The sequence below is a fragment of the Corythoichthys intestinalis genome, chromosome 13 (genome assembly GCF_030265065.1).
Source record: "Corythoichthys intestinalis isolate RoL2023-P3 chromosome 13, ASM3026506v1, whole genome shotgun sequence".
NCBI lineage: Eukaryota > Metazoa > Chordata > Actinopteri > Syngnathiformes > Syngnathidae > Corythoichthys > Corythoichthys intestinalis.
Genome location: NC_080407.1, coordinates 46475413 through 46498101, shown reverse-complemented (window position 1 = coordinate 46498101; position 22689 = coordinate 46475413). Strand labels below are relative to the sequence as shown.

The 22689-nt window shown below is 42.5% G+C and overlaps 2 protein-coding genes across 2 annotated transcripts; both read right to left on the bottom strand.

Annotated features, from left to right (window-relative positions):
* Positions 1 to 243: 243 nt before the first annotated feature.
* nfxl1 (nuclear transcription factor, X-box binding-like 1) lies at positions 244 to 15481 on the bottom strand. The gene is made up of 24 exons (XM_057856280.1): positions 15364 to 15481; positions 14626 to 14804; positions 14369 to 14536; positions 14176 to 14285; positions 13976 to 14106; positions 8996 to 9040; positions 8793 to 8926; positions 8634 to 8719; positions 8502 to 8577; positions 8185 to 8282; positions 5470 to 5584; positions 5280 to 5404; positions 5097 to 5219; positions 4926 to 5016; positions 4741 to 4861; positions 4515 to 4671; positions 4334 to 4425; positions 4231 to 4252; positions 4037 to 4159; positions 3822 to 3976; positions 3641 to 3710; positions 738 to 842; positions 543 to 677; positions 244 to 461 (listed from the first exon to the last, which is right to left on the bottom strand). Exons 2-24 carry the CDS (start codon positions 14762 to 14764, stop codon positions 258 to 260), a joined length of 2625 nt encoding a protein of 874 aa, XP_057712263.1. The 5' UTR covers positions 14765 to 14804; positions 15364 to 15481; the 3' UTR covers positions 244 to 257.
* A 38-nt stretch (positions 15482 to 15519) lies between these two features.
* LOC130929233 (cyclic nucleotide-gated channel rod photoreceptor subunit alpha-like) lies at positions 15520 to 22266 on the bottom strand. Its single transcript, XM_057856281.1, has 13 exons — positions 19278 to 22266; positions 19169 to 19219; positions 19012 to 19104; positions 18764 to 18868; positions 18593 to 18699; positions 18356 to 18530; positions 18158 to 18294; positions 17914 to 18086; positions 17729 to 17854; positions 17487 to 17639; positions 17138 to 17369; positions 16886 to 17061; positions 15520 to 16826 (listed from the first exon to the last, which is right to left on the bottom strand). The coding sequence occupies exons 1-13, from the start codon at positions 19316 to 19318 to the stop codon at positions 16623 to 16625; spliced, it is 1773 nt and encodes a 590-aa protein (XP_057712264.1). The 5' UTR covers positions 19319 to 22266; the 3' UTR covers positions 15520 to 16622.
* Positions 22267 to 22689: the final 423 nt, after the last annotated feature.

The window sequence follows — 22689 nt, the reverse complement described above, 5'->3', positions numbered from 1 at the left end:
CTCTGCTGGTGCTTTTGCCTCATTAAACATGACTCGGATCCGTTTCCATTTTAATGACAAAAAAACACAATTTTGTGATTTTTTTTTTTTTTTTTTTTAAATAGACGTCCAATCTATTTCAACATCAGTCCTCCCAGTTCAAATGGATTGGACGTCTACTAGTGATTCAGTTATTCAGTCTTCAAGAGCCACATATTGGATGTGGACTAGTGACAAACTCACAGCAGCATCCACCTATGACATCATAACGTGCCTCGTCACAACATGCTCCCCCCGCCGTCTGCACCAAGGAGCAGGTAAGCGACTAGCGAGAGCATGGCACCGCCGAGCGGGACCAAAATCAGGGCGGCACACCTCCAGCGCCCCGCCCGGCTGCCGTCCTCCAGGTCCTCCTCATCACGCCGCCCTCGCTTCTTGGTGCGACGGCCCCCTCGGCGCTTGGCGAACGCCTCCAGTTCCTCCTAGACGGACGCACACGCTAGCAGTTAGCCTAACATAGCGCGGAGGGGGAACCGGGACTCGTCCTTGGTCTTGACAGTCACCTGAAGTCTCCGCTGTTCCTCTTCCTCAGCAGCTTTCTGCTCCGCCTCCTTCAGCTGGCTGACTTTCCTTTGCTGTTCCCTGCAGTTGTCGTCACACTTGACAACACACCCTGACGACTGCGCGCACGCTAACTCCTGCGCAGACACACAACGTGAAAATCAGGCAATGAAGCGCACTCGGCGGCAGTTTTTTACCTTCTTGATCCTCCTGCACGGACATCGCAGCTTAACCTTCTGGTGACATTCGGTTACACAAGCTCCTGGATGACACACCTGCTTGCAGCGGTGACCACAACTCAGCTGCCAAAAGACATAGTTAAACCATAGGCGGAGTTTGACTTTTAGGGCAGGGGAGGGCACAACATGTTGATGACCCTGAAATGCAGTGTCATCTTGTTTCCCAGCATTCTTGAGGGGAATTCTAAATCAGGCTGCTTAGGCAATACTTTTCGCCAAGATCGTCATCCATTGAATATGGTACGCCCGCCGGTGTTGTGCCAGTGTGGTTACCCCAGTCAAAAATTGTATCCCCTGGGCGAGGCCATATGGAAGTACATTTGTGTCTTTATTAGGGCTGTCAAAATTATTGCGTTAACGGGCGGCAATTAATTTTTTAAATGTTTCACGTTAAAATATTTGATGCAATTAACGCACATGCCCCGCTCAAACAGATTGAAATGTCAGCAGCGTCATGTTTACTGTACTTGTTTTTTTGTGTTTTTTCGCCCTCTGCTGGTGCTTGGGTGCGACTGATTTTATGGGTTTCAGCCTGACACAACAGTTTCTTGCCTGGCACAGCCAGACTATTCTCCCTGTATTTTTCAAACACTGAGAAATAGTCTGGGACCCAGCCCATTAACGGCCTCTCGAGCAAGTTACAAAATCAATCGTCCAATCAGATTCGTTTATTTGCGTGACATGTTCTTAACGAGTAACGTCACTCTTGCGCGTCGAAGGTCGTGTCTACAACAACGCAGATGGCGAACGGGAGAGCCGAGAATATGTTCCAATCCGCGGTAAAACCAAATTACCAAAAACACATCGAAACAAGTCATTGACAACAGTCAACATGGCTCGCGCTCGCCATGTTGAATAAACTTCTCCATTCTCCGCTCTCGCTAATTACTTGTCGCTTTAACAACGTCACGTCTGCGCGTCGCTGATTGGTCCACTCCGCTGTCTGTTTGCTGTGGCTTACTCCGCCCTCGGAATTTGATCCGCCGGACGGTCGCCAGACTCAATTGCTGGAACAGCGGTGAGTCTGGTATACCAGGCAAAACAGTTTCAGCCTGTTTACAATGAGCATTGTGTAATTATTGACATCAACAATGGCGAGCTATTAGTTTATTTTTTGATTGAAAATTTTACAAATTTCATTAAAACGAAAACATTAAGAGGGGTTTTAATATTAAATTTCTATAACTTGTACTAACATTTATCTTTTAAGAACTGCAAGTCTTTCTATCCATGGATCGCTTTAACAGAATGTTAATGTCATCTTGCTGATTTATTGTTATAATAAACAAATACAGTACTTATGTACAGTATGTTGAATGTATATGTCCGTGTTGTGTTATATCTTTCCATTCCAACAAAAATTTACAGAAAAATATGGCATATTTTACAGATGGTTTGAATTGCGATTAATTAATTTTTAAGCTGTGATTAACTCGATTAAAAATTTAAATCGTTTGACAGCCCTAATCTTTATTGTTCAATCAAAAAAAGTTGCTTCAAAAAAAAAAAGTTGCTTCAATCAAAACATATATTTTCAACCCAAAAAATATCGCTTCAATAAAAAATGTGTTTTAATTCAAAAACATTTGAAATTTAAAAAAACTAAAAAAAAAATGCATCTGAAAGCTATTTTTCTTTGATTTATCTTTTTTTATTTAAGTCAAAAAATTTTTGATTGAAGCAACTTTTTTTTTTTAAGTAATGTTGATTTGCGTTTGGGCCACATTTTGGCTAGGACATGTTTGTCTTTATTATTCAATCTAAAAATAAGTTTCTTCAAAAAAATATAGATTTTCAAAAAGAAAACCACCTCAATCAAAATAAAAGAAAAATTTCAATCATAGAAAAAGTTTTTGAATGCGAAAAAATATTTGAGATTGAAAATTTTGCATTTGAACACTTACCTTTACATTGAAAAAGTTTTCTTTGATTGAAGCAATCCTTTATGTGTTTAGGCCATATTATGATGAGGACATTTGTGTCTAAATCATTCAATCAACAAAAAAGTTGCTTCAATCAAAATATATATTTTCAACCCAAAAAAATGTTGCTTCAATAAGAAAATGTGTTTTAATTCAAAAACAAATTCGAAATTTGAAAAACTAAAAAAAAAAAAATGCATGTGAAAGCTATTTTTCTTTGATTTAAATTTTTTTTTTATTTTTTATTGAAGTCAATTTTTTTTTGATTGAAGCAACTTTTTTTAAGTAATGTTGATTTGTGTTTGGGCCACATTTTGGCTAGGACATGTTTGTCTTTATTATTCAATCTAAAAAGTTTCTTCAAAAAATAGATTTCCAAAAGAAAACCACCTCAATAAAAAAAAAAAAAAAAAAAATTCAATCATAGAAAAAGTTTTTGAATGCGAAAAAATATTTGAGATTGAAAATTTTGCATTTGAACACTTAACTTGACATTGAAAGTTTTCTTTGATTAAAGCAATTCTTCAAATGTTTGGGCCATATTATGATTAGGACATTTGTGTCTAAATCATTCAATCCCCAAAAAAGTTGCTTCAATCAAAAAAAAAAAAAAAAAAAAAAAAAAAATTCCATCAAAGAAAAAAAAATCATTTTTTTCCAAATTTTTTTAAATTAAATGCAAAGCAAATGACCGTCTAAGGTGCTAGAAAAATAATTTTGACTCATTACAAAAATAATTTTTTTGTTCATTTATTCATTTTTGTTGCAGTTTTATTACTTCAGAACTTTTATATATAGAAAAGTCAATTACATGCTATGACACTTTTCGGCCACCAGGGAGGTACCTGGGCCCCCCCTTAAAATCCGCTTATGAGTTAAACCTGCATCCAGACCGGTGGCCATGTTAGTCACAGCCCTGTAATGTTTCAAAACGCGTACCTCTTTTGGACACTGGTTGTTGCACGAGCCCATCGCCACCACTGTCTCCTCATCAGCTGCCGTCATTTTCCTGAGACGGACCAAAAGATCAACTGTTATATTAACAGTTTGGGTGATCTTTGTTAATTGTACTATTTTGCACCGCCTAGTGGCCACTGTGTCCACTCTAAAAATGTCTTACGTGCACTCCACATAGAGCGTGCTTATCTTGCAGTGGCAACGTTGGCGGATCATCTGGCGGCACGGAGGGCAGTCGCCTCGGTGACAAGGCAACGGGCAGCTGTGGGGGCAAAGGCCCGGCCGAGGCTTGGCGCAACCCTCTTCGCAGTCGTCGCACTAGTGACACGGGTTTTCAATGTTCATACTCGTTTATTCGTCATACGTTTCTAGCTTTACCTTGTCGCTGCCGTCCAGCAGGTGGCACTCCCTGCCGCACGTGTGGTTGCCACAGTTTAAGGGTCGTCCGCACGGTCTCTTGCAGGAGAAGCGGTCCTGGCGGCAACACGGTACTGCGCTCACCTGGATAGCACCGTGACATCTTCATGGTATCCGTGATGTCACAAGCAAATATACCTAGGAAGGATTCTCACCTCGTGTTCTCCGAAACAGGCTCTGCAAAAAACAAACAGTCAAAACCTGCACGTGTCAGTTTTGTGGAAATATTTATGCGCGTTTCTGTTTTGTGTATCGTACACTGGTAGCGGCACTTGACATGGCGGACAGGGCAGGGCTTTGGTCACAAACGCCGGTCCCGATGGTTGCTCCCAGGGACCGGACAACTGCACCTGAGGGGCAACATGGAAGAACAAAGATCACGATTGACAACAAGCACACTGCAGGGAGACTAAGACAAGACAAGGACACGGCATGCTACCTGCTGGGACTTTAGCACCACAAGGTCGTGGCAGGGTTGCGGGCAAGAATGCGCGCAGCCAACCAGAGGCAGCAGGCAGGGCTGCGTGCAAGGGGGACAAGACCCGGGATGGCAGCGGTGGCGAGCTCTGGATGCGTGGTGGCAGGAAGGTGGAGACCTATGGTTGCCAACAAAGGTGAACGTGTTAAGTGAGGCGTTTATTGCTAGATAATTATCTACAGCATACTTGCAGAGCTCCTTGCAGCGAGGAGGCTTGGTGCTCCGTTCTCGTCCACACGGCACCGTCAAGGAGGTGGCGCCGCATGAGCACTTGACCTCCACCATCTCTGGACACGGATAACAACTTCCTAGGGGTGCAAGGATACTTGTCAGACGCACGCATGCCGTTATGGCTGATTAATAGCATGTTACCTTGGTGACACACTGACGGACATTTGTGGTTGCGACACCCCAGAGTCCGAGCGCAGATCTGGTCACACGGAGGGCAGTTGCCGGGGCAACACTAGCACGCAAAGCGGGTGAAGAACAGGAATGAGCGTAGGACCCTCGTGACTACCGACCAGCACGAGGATAACAATTCACCTTCCTCCGACAGGGATGTTTCTGGCAGCTTCTGCTTTTTGAACACTTGGACTCGCATAAATACTCCTTGTGACACGCCATCAGTTTCCGGTATTTACCGCAACGGCACTCCTTCTCCACCTCCTGAGATGAGGTCGGCGTCAACTCAACATGCATTTGCATGCGTGAACGCGACGGAGTTACCTGTCGGCAGGTCTCGCAACTCCCTCGGTGACACCTCATGGAGCAGGTGTGCTTCCCGCAAGACAGGGGGCGCTCACACGTATCGCCGCACAGCGCCACTTCCTCAGTGCACGGCAAACTGGACTCTAACGGAAATATGAAATTAAGACAACTCAACCGTCTCCAAACTTCAAAAGCGTGCATGTCTCACTGGTCTTGCCGCAGGGACATGTCCTGCTCAGAGAGCGGGGGCAAGGAGGGCAACGTCCATTGTGGCACACGACCTCACATGTGTGATTTCCACAAGAGAGGATGGCGCCACACACCTGTGGAATAGGAACAGGTGGCGTGGTCAGCCATTCTGCCTGCTCATAAGAAACACTTGGCATCTACATACAGTGGGGAGAACAAGTATTACAGTATGGGAAAACCCATTGGCAGTGTATCAAATACTTGTTCTCCCTACTGTATATGGACTAGGAGTGTGACAAAATATCGAAATGGTGATGTATTGTGATACATCATGATAGTTTGTATCCCAAAAGGTTATCGATAATCTCCTGCAGGAATCGAGATATCATTTTTAAAAAGGTGTCGATGTCCTTAAAGGGAAAAAAAAAAGGAACCAACAAATTGCTACCAAAATCTTCCACCATAATAGTGTCTCAGTTAACTAAGGCTGCCTTGACGGTGCTCGACACCCATTCCATTTAGAAACCAGAGCATTCACAGTCATTCTATCAGATTTTCAGGGCATTTATAGGTCACTTGCTGTTCATTTTAGGACATTTCCCGGTCATTTCCTGTCGAGTTTGAGTCACTGCCTATTCATTTGGGCGATTCCCAGGTCACTTCCTGTTCTGTAACACAAAATGAACAGGAATTGATCCATAAAAAACCCCAAAACCAACAGGAAGTAACTGAAAATCAACAGGTAAATGACCTAAAATGGCCCAAAATTACCTCATTGCCTGGCATTGGCTGCCACTGACGGCCATAGACGTTCAATCCGTTTGAAGTGGGAGGGATGGCAGCGAATTTGCTGCCACCCTCCCAGTTCAAATGGATTGGACGTCTACTCGTGACTCATTCCAATTCACAGCAGAAGCTTGTTTTTCTGGTCAATAGTTGTTTTTGGAATATCCTAGAATGATCACCTGACCAATGTATCGATAATTGTTTTATCGCCGTATCGTCAGATCGTTATCGTGAGCTTTGTATCGCAAACCGTTAGAGGTGCACGCAGGGGTCGCGTTAACCGAATATTTTCCGTCGTTGACCCATTTTTTAAAACGGTGACGGAAAAAACAAATCCATCCGTCATTTTGACCGGTTGCAATTCACACCCCAGACCACAGGGTGGCGAGTGAGCTTATTAATTAGCTATTGTCTCTCTTGATGCATGACGTCGTTGGCCTTATTCTGAAAAATGTCAAGGCAACTGAGTGTCCGAAGTTTCTTCAAAAAGCCCCAAAACGACGATGGTGTTGATAAAAGAGGTGAAAAACAGGGACTGCACAAGCGGGCACGCAATTCAAGTCCATGTGCACCAGGAGGAAAGTGTGAGACTACGTTCAGGCCAGCAGGTGAACTGTTAATTTCATTGTTCCATATGCTACATATGGTAGGCTACCTAACTACTGGGGCCACAGTTAGCTGTTTTTGTCACTGCGGAGAAAAAGTTACATATTCATCTGCTTGATGTGTGATGGCACGGTGTGGATTCTCTGTTAAGCTTGTTCGGACAGAATATTAATTTAAAATGAATGAAAACTAAATACTATTGAATATGTTGAAGCGGTATGCAATGTTAAGAGTCTTGTTAGCTGTAGGCGCACTATCCTAGACCCCTCACTATCCACTCGCCAAATGGACACACAAGTACGGAAGGTGAATTATGCCAAACAAAGGGTCACCACAATGTCATTATCATCATTTAAAAAATTTAATTGACGGGAAAAAATGGATTATGACCGGATTTTTATGACCCTGTCAGTCAAAATGACAGACAACGAAAAAGTCTAGCGCAACCTCTGGGTGCACGATAATTATCGGTCCGATAATTATCGGTCCGATATATGAATTATGACGTCATCCAATAAATCAAATAACATTATATATTATCGGGCCTATTGATATTAATTTTGGCACGGTGTCGGTGGATTGGGATGTGTGCGTTTGTTTCCACTTCTGTTTTGCCAGTACAGTATGTAAAGTTTTGTTACTGTTCTAGAGGCCTTATTTTTCCATCACTGAGTGATGAACCTTACTATATTAATTAGCAAATGTTTGTATTTCACAGTGTTATGTTTTCATGTTATTGAGAGGCCTTTTGGTTATTGATAGGCTTGCTGTCGTATAATTGCCAGGTTAAGAAAGTTGTTTCATGGACCAAGACCACAAAAGTACCCTCTCCTGTTGCACCAAATGTTTTATCTGCTGACAAAGCACAATACCTGTTGGGTTTATGTTTGTTTTAGTTCTGTGTTCATTGTTCAGGGGAACACATCGTCAATGATAATGACTGATTGTGATTGATTATATTTATTTGGAAAAACCAATATGAGTACTTTATTTGAAGTCAAAACTGTTTTCGTCTTTGTTTTGTTGTAATTATGTTCATGGCATCATGAAAATTAGGTCGAGGCAAATCTATGCTGAATCCACCACTAGTATTTTTTACCTACAAGTGTTCAAAAACTCCAGTGAATATACATTGAAAAAATATATATACATATAGTATCGGTTATCCTATCGGTATCGGCCTTAAGGAGCAGGAAGTTATCAATATCGGTATCAGTTTCATAAAAATGGATATCGTGCATCCCTACAAACCGTATCGTATTGTGAGGTACCAAGAGGTTCCCACTTCTAATATGGACGTATGTGAACACCAGGTCTTACTACTAATCGGGCCGCCATGTACCTGTTCACACTTCCACTCTGGGCTGGCGCAAGGTCTCTCCGCCTTCTCCCGACCGCACACACACTTCTGAACGCTGATTTTGGGGCAGGGTGAACACTCTGACACACACAAAGAGAGTTAGTGTTGAAGGAAATATTATATTTTCTCGTATTTACCGTTTGACTGCATTGCATTGTACTGTATATGATTAGAATTTGCAGCGCCAAGACAACGGGCAGATAAGGGCAGATACAGGACGCTTTCTAACCACGGAATCCCAACATGCGCGTCATGCAGCTAGATACAGATAGTAGAAAAAGACATCAGTTCTGACTTACCAGAGTGACACGGCTGGGAACATTTGTGCTGTCGGCATGGCAACAACTTCCCACAAGGTTGCTGACACGACCAGCCCTGTAAAGAAAAAATAATATTCTAGTTGTGTTTTTGAAAAGGTAAATCTTGCAAACCTTGTTGCTACAGCGCCGGGGGAGGGGCTTCGCTTTGCCACACAAGCAGGAAACAGACACCATCTTGGGGCACGGCGGGCAAGGACCTGGAACATAACGATAGACCGGAAGTCCACACCAGGACATGCTGAGAAACATCGCCGATGTGAGCGTGGTTACCGGGATGACACAGCAGCAGACATGCATGTCCACAGGAAGGCTTCAGCTCTTTGTGACAAACCGCGCCACACGAGTGAGGTGCTAACCAGGGATCAGCTGGCGGATCCTGAAGCTTCCCGCAATAACACATGTACCTGAACACAACGCAATGACAGTCACAGCCAGGTGATACATGCTCCTGAATTGCCGTGATGGTTGCTTACCTGTTGGGCGTGGCTGCGTGGGAGTACTCGGCCCGACACTTGGGACTGCAAAGGGGGAACGTAGAATTTGAGCAGTAGCATAGAAATGCGTAACATTAGATTTTAGCATTTTTTTAAATTAGTTTTCTTTACTGCGTTAATGTTTCAAGTGTGCATAATAAAAATTTGTTCATGTTCTGGACCAAGTAGGTACAGGGTTAAATTAGGGGTGGGAACCTCTTGGTACCTCACGATACGATAAGATTTCCGATATGAAGCTCACGATAACGATGATCTCACGATATAGCAATACAGCAATTATCGATATATTGGTCAGGAAATAATTCTACAAAACGACTAAGAAACAGAAAAACAAGCTATCTTCATCCTTCTGCTGTAAGTTTACGTCCAATCCATTTGAATTTGGAGGGTAGCAGCAAATGAACCCCTCCGACTTTAAGCAGGCTCCTCCCACTTCTATAGCCATGAGTGGCAGCCAATTAATGGAGTCATTTTTGGCCATTTCAGGTTGATTTTCAGTCACATACTGTTGACTTTGGGGCATTTTATGGCCACTTCCTGTTGATTTTGGGTTACAGAACAGGAAGTGAGCCGGGAATCCCACAAATGAATAGACCCTACTCACGTGACGTCACAGCCACGCCCCCGCGCCATGTTGTCCGTCTACTCGTCATGTTAATGCATTAGCGCTTCGTAAATTCCTCCTATTATGGCGTGTTTTTCTGCTCGTTAACATTAATAATCAAAATGGTGAAGTCGTGTGTGGCGGTCCGTTGCAAAAACAGAGAAGATAGACGGAGAGACTTGAAGTTTTACCGTATTCCGAGAGACCCGGAGAGGAGAGCGAGATTGACTGCTGCAATTCGACGAGAAAACTGGGCTCCAAACGACTACCACAGATTATGTAGTAGTCATTTTATATCATCTGGTAAGATGCATTTAATATATATTTAGAGGGTTTTGGGCTGACAACCACAATTAAGATCAATGCTAGGCTAATCGCCGACAACATACACTCAGACGTTGTGAATGAACTACCAGAAAATATATAATTATAAGGGGATAATAAGACAGTTGTCATACAATTAATTTACAATTCCCACTATTGAGGTCAAAAGCCAAAAAATAAATTCAACTAGGGACAATCTGGAGTAGTGCCATCGCAGTTCACATTTATTACATATTATATATGTATGTAGTGAGAGTGCTATCGCTAAACCATATAAACATTAAAAGCCCTAGCTCCATTGACAAATGACATGAAATACATTAGACTTGACAGTGGATGTTAGCAAGAACAAAAGATTTTGAATTGAAAATTTCGTAACTCATTCCTGCGAATTTTCGTGGACGAGGACCTGTTTCACCCAACCAGCAACGACGTATTTATAAGCCAGGGGTTTTCAACCCAGTCCTCAAGGCACACTGTGGGTCCTGGTTTTTGTTCCAGCCGATCCAGCAGAGACAGTTGAACCAATGAGGCTTCTGCTAAAACAAGCCACACCTGACTGCAATCAACTGATTGCACTTGTAAAACACCAGATTGGGGAAAAAGTGTTGTCATCTTGTTTGGTAAGAATGAAATCCTGCACCCACAGTGTGCCTTAGTGGAATAGGTTGGGAACCCCTGTTATAAGCCTCCAAGCTCTTAAAGTTTTTCAAACTTTCGTGAGACTAGGCTGATTTTTTGTGGACAAGATAGTTGTAAATATCAGGGTAGCAGATGTCAATCAAAGACGGCGAAGACAGCGGGTCGAAAAACATCGATTTAGGCATCAAATATGGATCTGGCGAATGGATAAACTGAAGCTTTTCCACATAACGCCTTTTATGCAGCGCATCCAATGAGTTTACAGCGTCAGATAACACCGGGGCTTCCATGAATTGCTCTATAACTTGCACGACTAATTGAAAACAATGAGAATAGGTCTAAAAAATATGGACAATATGGCGGCCGGATACAGCGACACGTCATTTTGTGACGTAGGTGAGTAGGGTCTACAGGCAGTGACTCAAACTCAAAAGGAAGTTGCCTGTAAATGCCCTAAAATGAACAGAAAGTGACCTGTAAATGCCCTGAAAATAGGAAAGAGTGACTGTCAGTGGCTGCCATTGAGTTAACTGAAATACTATTATGTAGTAAGATTTTGGTAGCAACTTGTTGGTTCCCTTTTTTTGTTTTTGTTTAATAAACATTGATACCTTTTTAAAACGATATCTCGATTCTTGGCATGAGCGTATCGATAACCTTTTGGGATGCAAAGTATCACGATATATCACCATTTCGATATATTGTCACACCCCTAGGTTAGATATTAGGCATGTGCCGGTTACCGGTTTCAAGGTTTACCGCGGTATGAAAACGTCACGGTTTCAAAACCATTAAAATTTTCCGTCATACTGTAGTACGGTATTGGTTTATTTTTATGTCCCCAAAATGCAAGGAGAAATCCGTTGTTTGGAGCGGCAGCGCTTACACCTTCCCCTGTCTGTCGTTGTGCTGTAGAATATAGACAAATGTAGACAAAAGTCGCAAGTGAGGGAGTACTTCAGCTACAGAAAAGAAACAGACGGCCGCAGCTTAGAGGAGGGAGGACAGCAGGACATCCAACATGATTTCACATTTACACAAAATCTAAGATAAGTACACGCTGTCGTGAATGTTTCTCGCCAGCTTAGAGAGTTCACTCCTGCTGCTTTAGTGTGTCAAGCGATGGTAAAACAAATACTATAACGTAAGCTTGTTAACGAGGCAGATCACGTAGCTAGTTAGTAGAGTTGCACGATATTTATCGGTCCGATAATAGGAATTATGACGTCATCCCAATAAATCTGATAATATTATTAATAGGCCCGAAAATATATAATATTTTTGGCATGGTGTCGGTGGATTGGGATGAGTGCGTTTGTTTCCACTCCTGTTTTCCCAGAATGCAAAGTTTTGTTACCGTTCTAGAGGCCGTATTTTTCCATCACTGAGTGACAAACCTTACTATGGCAATTAGCAAATGTTTGCATTTTACAGTTATGTTTACAAGTTCTTGAGAGGCCTTTTGGTAATTGATTGGCTTGCTGTCCTATAATTGCCAGGTTAAGAAAGTTGTTTCATGGACAAAGACCCACAAAAGTCTTCTAACTAGTTTCCTTTTTACCATTAGCCTACTTTTGTAAAGTCTTCCGCCATTGGAAACATCTGTTCAAAACAACATTTTCATAATACAGCCTGTGATGTTTTTTTTTCTCTGGCAACTTTCTGTGTTGAGTTTGACCGTGTATAATGTGTAAATAATGATACCAGTCATACAAACGCGCTCTGTTGTTTGCGCTCACTCATCATTTATATCTAACTCACTATTCATATTAATAGCAGTAGTGGTATGTGTTTTACATAAAAATCAATTTGATCATATATTGTTTAAGTCGAGTAGTTTTTTGTTCTTCTTCTAATGTTGAGTAACTTATTTCCATTTCATTTAAAATATATTTTGTTTATTTAACATTATATTCATGCTGTCTGAATTTGCAAATATGTTGCAAAAAAATTGTTAAATCCTGTTTAATGGATTTTTTTAACCCATACATCTCAAAATAACACATTTTAGAGCTATAATTGCAATACCGTAACACTGCGAAACCGCAGTATTTTTGCTTAAGGTTATCATCCCGTCAAAATTTCATACTGGCACATGCCTATTACATACAACATCTAGATTACCATCCATATATAATCAGGGTTTCCCCTACTCATTAGAGATTGTGGTGCACCGCCACAACAAAATAAACGCCGCCACGCCTTGCAAATGAAAAGGTTTTTTTCGTATTTAAAATTTTTTTAAGGCCGTTTCAACTAGCGGCAGCCAAGTGTGAAAGGGTCATAGGCAACCTATTCATTGACAATCGGACTGGGGAGCTGTGACGCAGGGGGAAGTGAATAGGAAGTTTGAATGAATTTGCGCCGAGAGGCCGCCGCGCCAACGTCAACAACGGGGTGCAGGCGTACTTATATCTGTGCTATCAGGCTGTTTGGGCGGACGGATACACGCAATCACAGCTGACGAAACTTTGATAAATGTGCTTTTTTCGCGAGCTCTGGCACACTCGAAAAATGACTGTCATACCTCTCCTTGCTTAGTTATTGGTATCTGCAAATATAGTTCACAAACAACAACAAAAAACCTTCACTTTCTCACCGAAACTAAGAAAAAGACACACTACGACGGGGGTCTGCAACCCGCGACTCTAAAGCCGCATGCGGCTCTTTAGCGCTGACCTAGTGGCTCCCTGGAGCTTTTTAAAAGATTTTTAAAATGGAAAAAATATATATTTTTTGTTTTATTATGGTTTCTGTAGGAGGACAGACATGACCCAAACATTCATTCAATTCATTAATACTGTGATGAATTTAAACTTCCTCGTTCAACACAGTAGTCACGTGGTGCGTCATTCTCAATGGGATCCACTGCAGGGAAAATAAACATTTAATCATGAAGGCTAATTATGTATTTGTTGTCAACTTAGTCATTTTGATAGTAGGCTAATATAGCTAATATCGATACATTCAGCCAGTGTTGCTTTCATTATAAGGCTTATGCAAGGCTTTTAATTTTTTGCGGCTCCAGACATACTGTAACAGTTTGCTTTTTTGGTCAAATATGGCTCTTTCAATATTTTGGGTTGTCGAATCCTGGTCTACAAGATGTTAGCCGTAGTATTGCTGCGAGAGAAAAAGTCGTATTATCACATAGGGTAACGTACTTGTTATTAGCTACGCATTTTACGTACATGTACCATAGCTGAGAGCTACGACATTAGCCTGGCTAATTAAATATTTCAATAAATCGTTGTTATGTTTGCCATGGCACAACATGGTGAGGCCGTCCTTCAAAAAAATTCTAAGGGAAACCCTGTATATTGTTTGTTTGACCTCTGCATTTGAAATACAGTTTTTCCTTCCTGGTATTCCTTTAGAATAAGACTCACCAGGGCCATGGATGTTGCTGGCGGCCGAAGTCTTCGTCCGTAGCCGAGCAGAGCAGGAAGACCGAATCCCTGGCCCACTTTTGGATGCACGGGAGATGAAACAGGGAAAAGCAGCTGGCGCAACTCCACACCTACAGAAAGCGATGAGATGTTAACAAGTCTTTTAGCAAGTCAAATGAAAGGCCCTTAGCCTTCCTCACCGGTTGAGTCCTCTTGACAGAGGCGATGCAGATGAGGCAGGTGAGTGCTCCGGATTGGAAGAGCTCGCTGACGTACTGACCCGTTCTTTCAAGCCCTGTGACGTCGCCGCCTGCATGCACGATGAAGACAGTGAAAAGTATTAGTCGTCAATCTGCGATAAGTCAATTTAAGATTTCAGAACAAGGGTCTCACCAGTATGGGTGGCATATGTGTTGAAGGTAGACTCCAGGACACGGGAGTCCTTGTGCTCGTCGTCATCATCCTCCTCGTCATCCTCAGAAGAGCAGCTAGCGTGGCGCTCCACCAACCGCCGTGCGGCAGCCCGGTCAGCCTTTTGGATCTCATCAAACTTGGATGCCCCTGTCCGCCGGGAAGGATCGAGTGGGTCAGCATATGACAAAAAGCGTAAATCTGAGCATCATGCAAATTTAGCATCATGCATTGCTAACCGTGTTGTGCGTCAGGCCGAACTGTTGCGACAACGCTTCCTCTTCCCGCACCACTTCCCGGCCTCTCTCGCAGTCTTTCTCCTGGAGCATCCTGCTTTCGTCCGCGCCCCCTACCTTGTGCTCGCCAGGCTGGCTCCATGGAAGCCACCGGATTAAAGTCCAATGTTTCAGCTTATCTCCTGCACAAAACATAGCTCCTTGTTGACTGAATTTTGAATAACAACTTGATGTGACATTCTGGAGTTCTTATAGGCAAAGAAAGTGGATTTTGATTCATGTGGGAATTTCCAGTAAAGCATTTTGAATACGAAAATATGAAAGGATGCAGAACTATAACATTGAATGTCTCATTGGGAATGAATGGAGTGAAAACGTGAAAATTTCTGCAATGTAAAACAAAGTTAATTTGCTTTAAAGTAGTTGAAAGACGAACAGATGGCTAAATAACAAGACTAAAGGTAGAAATATATTTGAGTTACACAATGACACTACCTATAAGAGTTTTTGTTTTGAAGAAAACTATAAATATGATACGATATAAGTGCTGCGGTGAAGCGTTTTAAAAGTTAGCACAAGCTAGCAAGCCGGCTAGCTAAATATTTCAAACACGAGTTGCCATAAAAAGCAACTTAATGGTCATAATATTACACACATAGATAAAAACAAGCGTCGAGTAACCAGAGTGCGTTGGACAAAGACATACAGAGGGGGGGAAACACTTAAATCAGGTGAACAAACCTTGGCTAGCTTACAGTTGCAGGGATTCGACGCTTTACGAGGAGGGAATTGTAGTTTTTTACTGCTGCAAGCAGGAAGGCAGGACTTCAAATCCCATCACGTGTGGCGAAACAGCAAGAGTGCGACGTGGCAAGCCACCGTTCATTGACTTTTATTATTTTTATTAGAATGCAGGACTTTGATTTCAGTAAACAACAACACACATATGCTGAATATATGAATATTTTAACATAATTATGGCCAAAACAAAACAACATAACTTGTTTATCCAAACTTTCACTTCAAAACCGGGGTCTCAAACTTGCGGACTGGGGGCTATATGTGGTCCATGGGAATGTAAATTGCGGTCCCCTACGTACTGTATTGGCCCGAATATAAGAAGACCCCCTCTTTTTTAAGACTCAAGTTTGAAAAAGACTTTTTGAACACCAAATTAGATTTTATACTGAAAATAATTACAGTACATCCGAAACAAATGATTAAAACAATATATTTGAGAGAAAAAGCATGTTATTTTGCCTCATTCAAATCTTAAAATCTGAACATTTAAATATGTAAACTAAAGTGCAATCACATTCGTAAATGAACGGCTTCTGGTTTTTGAAATGTAAATAAACCAATCTATTGTGATAAAACAACAAAATTGCAATAACTGCATTAACCATCAAAGTTACTAACTGTAACAGTAGTCTTGAAACAAATCTGAATAAGGAAAAACATTGCAATAAAATAATGCAAACTGGTTAAACTTGAGAGTAGCTGAGATCTGTCATGACAGAACATCGCTTCAATGATATCTGGCGCCATCTAGTGTCGTGAATGAGTATAAAGTCTAGACCGCGAATATAAGACGAGCCTCTCTTTTTCAGTTTTATTTCAATGCAAAAAACAGTCTTATATTCGGGCCAATACGGTACTATGTTAAGTGTTTTTGCAGTCCATGCCTCATTGCCCCCGGGTGTTTTCCCATTATTATTTTTAATCACTTACAGTACTAGCTAGCATAGCTCAGGCTCATGTGCTTTCAGTTATGTTTGTCAATAAGTTGAAAAGTGAAATAAGCAACAGTCACTTGATTGAAAAATAATTTCAAAGTGACACATGTAAAAGTGGATTAGACGTGTATTTATGGCAGGTAGTGAGTTTACGTAGCTAGGGGTGCACATGGTAATTATGCTAGGTGCCTTGAGATTTTTGAGCCGTCTACCAGTTAACATTATGTCCGTGTCCCTTGTTGCGAAGAACACTAGCCCTGCTCATCATCCAGTGGCCGGCGGCGGCTCCTGGTCTGCCTGAGAGGGCAGTTTCTTCTCCAATTTGCTGACTCGATGTTTAAGCTTGCTGTGTGTGGCCTCGTGCTCGGCCAGCAGTCGAGCGTAACGTGTCTGCAGGCCGTCCAGCGTGCTCGCCATCCTATCCACTTTGTCTTCAATCTCCTTGGGGTCGGGGCCCTGTGCTGCCACCTATGGGAGGAGACAAGTTGTGAGAACTGAAGTTGTTCGGGTTATTGTGCTAGACGTACCTCCAGGTCTAGCAGGCCGTCCTTCATTAAGATCTGCCTCCCCTTCTCCTCTAACAAGGCCTTGGCGTCGGGATACTCGGTTAGAGCCTCCATCAGGTCATCTTTGGAGAGGCAGAAGAGGTCGGAGTAACCGATGCTGCGGATGTTTGCCGTTCGCCTGTTTCCTGCTTTGCTGCCTGTTTGCGAGGAAGACGGATAAACAAGTGAAGACAAAGGTGGCAAAACTTCCCGCTTCTGGGTTGGCATGCAGACCTTTGATTGCCAGGATGCTGATCTCGCCAAAGTAGCTACCGTCACTGAGGACTACGAACTGCGTGACACCGTCATCGGCCACCACGGCCAGCTTGCCCTCTTTAATAATGTACATCTCGCGTCCAATGTCCCCCTTTTTGCAGATGTAGTCTCCCGGACTGTAGACCTGCGGCTGCAGCTTCAGCACCAGCTCCACCAGCAGGCCCGCCTCGCAGTCAGCAAAGATACGAACCTGAGTAGTGAAAAAGAGGACTCTTTCTGATCAAGAAAAAATCAAGTGAGTAGAAGGGCAAACAATGAAGTGACTTGAGGAGAGATCTCCACCACAGAACCAGTATCAGTTTCTGACCTTTTTGAGTGTGTCCAGGTGCACATTGATGGCAATCTCAGCTCTCAGCTTGTCCGGAAGGTACTTGAGGACTTCCCGCTCATCTACCGCCTTCTTGTTGGTCCACAGAAAGTCGAACCACTTAATGACACGCTTCTCCAGGTCTTTGGTTACCTGAGGGATCAGCAATGGTCCTTTTTCAAAGACAACTTGTCTTGGACTACACTAACTTAAGTGTTCATTTGTGTCTGACTGCCGCAGACCTTTCGGAAGCTCATGTACTGTTTAATAGCGTCGATGCGAGCTTGAAAGTTGGCTCGTGCAGCGTTCATGTTGGTAATCATGGACCCGACGTTACCCACGATGGTGGCAAAGATCAGCACACCCACCTGCACCAAGTAGGAAGTGAGTGCCGAGGTCTTTAAGCACCCGAAGCGTTTAAACCCACCAGGAAATCGGTGACAACAAAGAAATACTCTGAGTTCTCCACAGGGGGAGGAGTCTCTCCAATGGTGGTGAGCGTCAGCGTGGACCAGTACATACTGTAGGCGTACTTCCGCACCAGGCGGCCGAATTCCGGGTTTGCAGGGTCGGGATATACAAACCTGTCTGAGCCAAAACCTGTAGAGGAAGGAAAACAAGGTGCATTTGTATTTTCTTGAATGTTTAGCAAACAATTTGGGTAAGCATACCAATGGCTTTGGAGAATGAGTAGTAGAGACAGGCATTCCAGTGGATGATGATAACAATGTACATAACCAGGTTGGAGATCCGTAATGCGTTTGGGTAGTTGGTTCTGGTCTCGGTTCTCTGGAAGAACTCCAGCATCCTGAAAACAGGAGTTATACTTGTCAAGATGGTTCCTAGTCACCATGGGAATACTGTCCCACCTGTTGAACCTCAACAGCTTGTTAAGGCGGATCTCGGGGTAGTTGAGACCCAGCTTGGCATACAGAATGTCAGTGGGGACGATGGACAGAACATCCAGTCGGAACTGGAAACTCTTGGTGTAACGCTCACGTAGCTTCTGCTCATCCTTTACCAGAAGACCCTGCTCCAAGTAGCCTGCATGCCCAGAGCCAGTTTCAAAACTGTGACAATGTCAATGAACTCATGTGTACAAATACCTGTCCTGGTTCTGAAGACCATGTCAGCTACGTAGATGCAGTCACTGAGAAAGTCCAAGAGAAACCAGTAGCGCAAGTAGTCCATCTGAAGTTCCTCGAAGCACGCCCTGATTTGGTGATATCACCTCAGAAATGGGGCAGGACTGGGAGAACCCGGATTTAAAACCTTACCTGGCGATGATGAAAGTCCAGTTGTACATGACGGGAACCGTGATGATGAAGAGCCAGTGGTAATAAGTGTTTCCCGCTGGGTCCACCGCAGTGATCTCCCGTGGACTATCACGCAAACACACACAAAAGTATTCAGATCTATTTGGGAATTTGGATTTTGTGATTAGACGTTCAATGGACTTCTACTTCTGATAAACTAAGGCTTAATATACACAAGTCTTAAAAACCTGAATCCCCAATCAACCTACATCTCCTCCTCCTTCTCTTTCTCTTTGTCTTTCTTCTCCTCCACTTTGACTTTCTTTTTCTTCTCTTTCTTCTTCTTTTTCTTCTTCTCATCCCTACAAAACGGCAGAATAATTGTCAACCGATGTGGATTAGCAGCTATGTGTCTACGTGCATTACTTGTCTTTGTTGTTGTTGCTGTTGTTGACGTTGAAGAGAAGTCCTGGAGACCTGAAACACCAGCAAAATCTAGTACATATGAAACTGAAAAATCCACTTTGCAACTCACCTGCTGTCCTCCATGTTGTCCGCGTCCATGGGCGAAACCATTAGGCCTTCCCAAAGGCGCGGCTGGACTAGATCTCACGTTACCTCCCGGGTTTCTTGTCTATACCCAAACCATCGTCTTAAAACAAGCTTGAAATCCACCAGATGAAACAAAAAATCGCCCCCAATCCAGTTGAAGCGTTCACAGATAATGAGATTAGCGCGGGGATGATAGCGCGCGACTCATACGCACGCGCGCACAACTTCTGGATGAATGAATGTGATTGAAAAAAACAACAAAAATAATTTTGGGGGGATGGGTGAGCTTGGATTACTTGAAGATAGATGAAAGATGAGTAGTAGAAGTGAAAAAGAAAAGAATTAGCCATGTTATTGTAGATGAGTCAGCACACTGGCAGCTTTGATAGGCTTAAGTGTGTGGAATACACAGGTGCTGCAGTATATGAAATGACCAGTAGATGGTGCTTAAAACAAGAAGCGTGCTGGGAATCAGTCCTTTTTATTATATGCAAGGTCATTGCAATTTCCTAAATTTTTACTCAAGCTCTTTCTCTTTCTAAATCTCCTGAAGTCACGTTGCCAAACAGGTTGTTATCTTCTTTTTCTTCAGAGCTCAAGTCCAGCAAGAAATTTCGGTAGCATCACAGATGAGTGATGTCCAGTGTCCAGTTTTTCTGGAAATCGGTTTTGAGACATAAGCGTGTTTAGTAGGGGTGGAACCATAAGCCGATTTTAAGGGGGGGGCAGGCCCCCCCGGTGGCCGAAAAGTGTCAATGCATGTAACTGACTTTCCTATATATATATAAAAGTTGTAAAGCAATAAAAGCGCAACAAAAATGAATGAAATGAACAAAAAAATATATTTTTAATTTTTTATAATGGGTCAAAATTATTTTAGACAAAAATGTCCTAGCCAAAATGTGGCCCAAACACAAATCAACATTAAAAGTTGCTTCAATCAAAGAAAAAAAAATAATCAAAAATCAAAGAAAAATAGGTTTCACATTTTTTTTTTTTTAGTTTCAAATTTATTTTTGCGTTCAAACACATTTTTCTTTGATTGACTTTTTTTTGGTTGAACATATATATTTTGATTGAAGCAACTTTTTTTGTTTGAATAATAAAGACACAAATCTAACTCCATATGGCTCCGCACAGGGGATACCATTTTTGACTGGGGTAACTACATTGGCACGACACCGGCGGCCGTACCATATTCAATGAATGACGATCTTAGCGAAAAGTATTGCCTACGCAGCCTGATTTAGAATTCCCCTCAAGAATGATGGGAAACAAAAAATGCCCTGGGGGCCCCAGGCAACAAGCAACATGGGGCCCTTCGAGCGTGTGCAAGTAAGGGGGACAGTTGGACTTGGAGCAATAGCATATTTAATAAAAGCATAATAACGCCTCGGTCTCATATAGCGCTTTTTTAGGACACTCAAAGTGCCTGGCTTCTACTACATTAGGACATAAAACTACATTAACATAGTACAATCACCGCTGTCTTTTTTTTTCTTTCTTTTGTCGCTTCCAGAAGGATAACGTCTCTTCATTTTGGATATACACCAATTAAAAAACAAGCCAAATCGCTGCTTACTCTCACTCTGAGTCACGTGAAGGGGGGGGGGGGGTGTAGAGCGAGTGAAGGGGCTCCTCAGGGTACTCAGACACAAGGCTTTCACTGGCACTGTCGCACTTGTCGCTGCGAACGTGCAGCAAAGCTGCGTGTGCTAAATCTGTTGGCCGTCTAGGGGCCCCTGCTGGCTGGGGGCCCTAGGCAATTGCCTGGTTTGCCTAATGGGATGCGACGCCTCTGCTTATTATTATAAATATTCTTCTAAGTTAATTTTATTGCTGACACTGTGTTTCGGGGTCATCAACATGTTGTGCCCCTCCTGCCCCAAAAGTCAAACTCCGCCTGTGGGTGGAACGACGCTTGTGGTGGGGCAAAGATACGCTCCAGTGGAAGGAAATGCAAAACACGGCTCGATATCTTCATCTTTCTTGCAACAACGTTTGGTTCCAAGGAATGCGTTTTCGTTCAAATGTCGGGAATATTTCAGCAATAAATAGAACGGATAACAACATCAAATTTAGAATGTTAAAAAGGGAGAAACTTCGATTGCCACTTGACAAGAATCGGATGCTAATTTCAGCACAACACCCGGGAATTAAGTGTGTTGTCTATCTTATTATTTTAATAAGACGACGAAGCGTTGTAATCACGCTCTGATTTTAATAAACACTTTCGGTTTCTCACTTGCGGCAGTCACGCTGTACAGACTGAACTTCTGTCAACAAAACATGACGTCACTCTGTGTGTCAACAAACAATTCCTCTTCATCTTTGTCATTCTCATCGACGGTGTGAACTTTGTTTCTTGAATGTGCTTTGCAACATTTTGCATAGTGGTTACTTTTTCCACAGTTATTACAGGATTTTCCAAATGTTGGACATGACTCCACATTTACCACATTTAAATTCAATAGAATTCTCCTTTTCATCTTTTTGTTTGGTGAACGTTGCATTTTTTCGTTCTACCTTTGTGTATTTCATGCACTGCCATTTCACTTCTCCAGAGCTCTTTAACTTGTGCTCCAGTGGTTTTGGCGACTGTGCACATGCTAACACATTTATCAAGTGTTAGTCCAGCTTCTTTCAGCAGTCTTTCTCTGAGTCCATTATCTGCTGTGCCACAGACAATCCTGTCTCTCACCAACGAGTCTCTTAGCGTGCCAAATTCACAGGTTTTCCTTATTGTGTGGAGCTCTGCTAAATATTGATCAAAAGATACTCTTTGTTTTTGATCATGAGTGAAGAACTTGTACCGCTCGAAGGTCACGTTTTGACAAATTTTGTCATCAATGCTGCTTAAGTCAGATTATCTTAATTTAATTGAAAACTATTATAAATATCCAAAGCATGTTCTCCAATGACATGCGAAAGGATGTTAGCTTTCAGTCTTTCATCATCACCATCAGCACCTGCGCCGCTTGCAACCAGATACAGTGGGGCAAATAAGTATTTAGTCAACCACTAATTGTGCAAGTTCTCCCACTTGAAAATATTAGAGAGGCCTGTAATTGTCAACATGGGTAAACCTCAACCATGAGAGACAGAATGTGGAAAAAAACAACAACCAGAAAATCATATTGTTTGATTTTTAAAGAATTTATTTGCAAATCATGGTGGAAAATAAGTATTTGGTCAATACCAAAAGTTCATCTCAATACTTTGTTATGTACCCTTTGTTGGCAATAACGGAAGCCAAATGTTTTCTCTTCACAAGCTTTTCACACACTGTTGCTGGTATTTCGGCCCATTCTACCATGCAGATCTCCTCTATAGAAGTGATGTTTCGGGGCTGTCGTTGGGCAACATGGACTTTCAACTCCCTCCACAGATTTTCT

Coding starts and splice junctions, on each gene's coding strand:
- nfxl1 (XM_057856280.1), bottom strand. CDS start 14,764: ATGGAGCCAGCCTGGCGAGCACAAGGTAGGGGGCGCGGACGAAAGCAG. Junction 9,041..13,975: donor CAGCAACATCCATGGCCCTG/GTGAGTCTTATT, acceptor CCCCCTTTGCAG/TCCCAAGTGTCGGGCCGAGT. Junction 5,405..5,469: donor ATGTCCCTGCGGCAAGACCA/GTGAGACATGCA, acceptor TATTTCCGTTAG/AGTCCAGTTTGCCGTGCACT.
- LOC130929233 (XM_057856281.1), bottom strand. CDS start 19,318: ATGGTTTCGCCCATGGACGCGGACAACATGGAGGACAGCAG. Junction 18,869..19,011: donor AAAGAGAAGGAGGAGGAGAT/GTAGGTTGATTG, acceptor TTTGCGTGATAG/TCCACGGGAGATCACTGCGG. Junction 17,640..17,728: donor AGTACATGAGCTTCCGAAAG/GTCTGCGGCAGT, acceptor CTGATCCCTCAG/GTAACCAAAGACCTGGAGAA.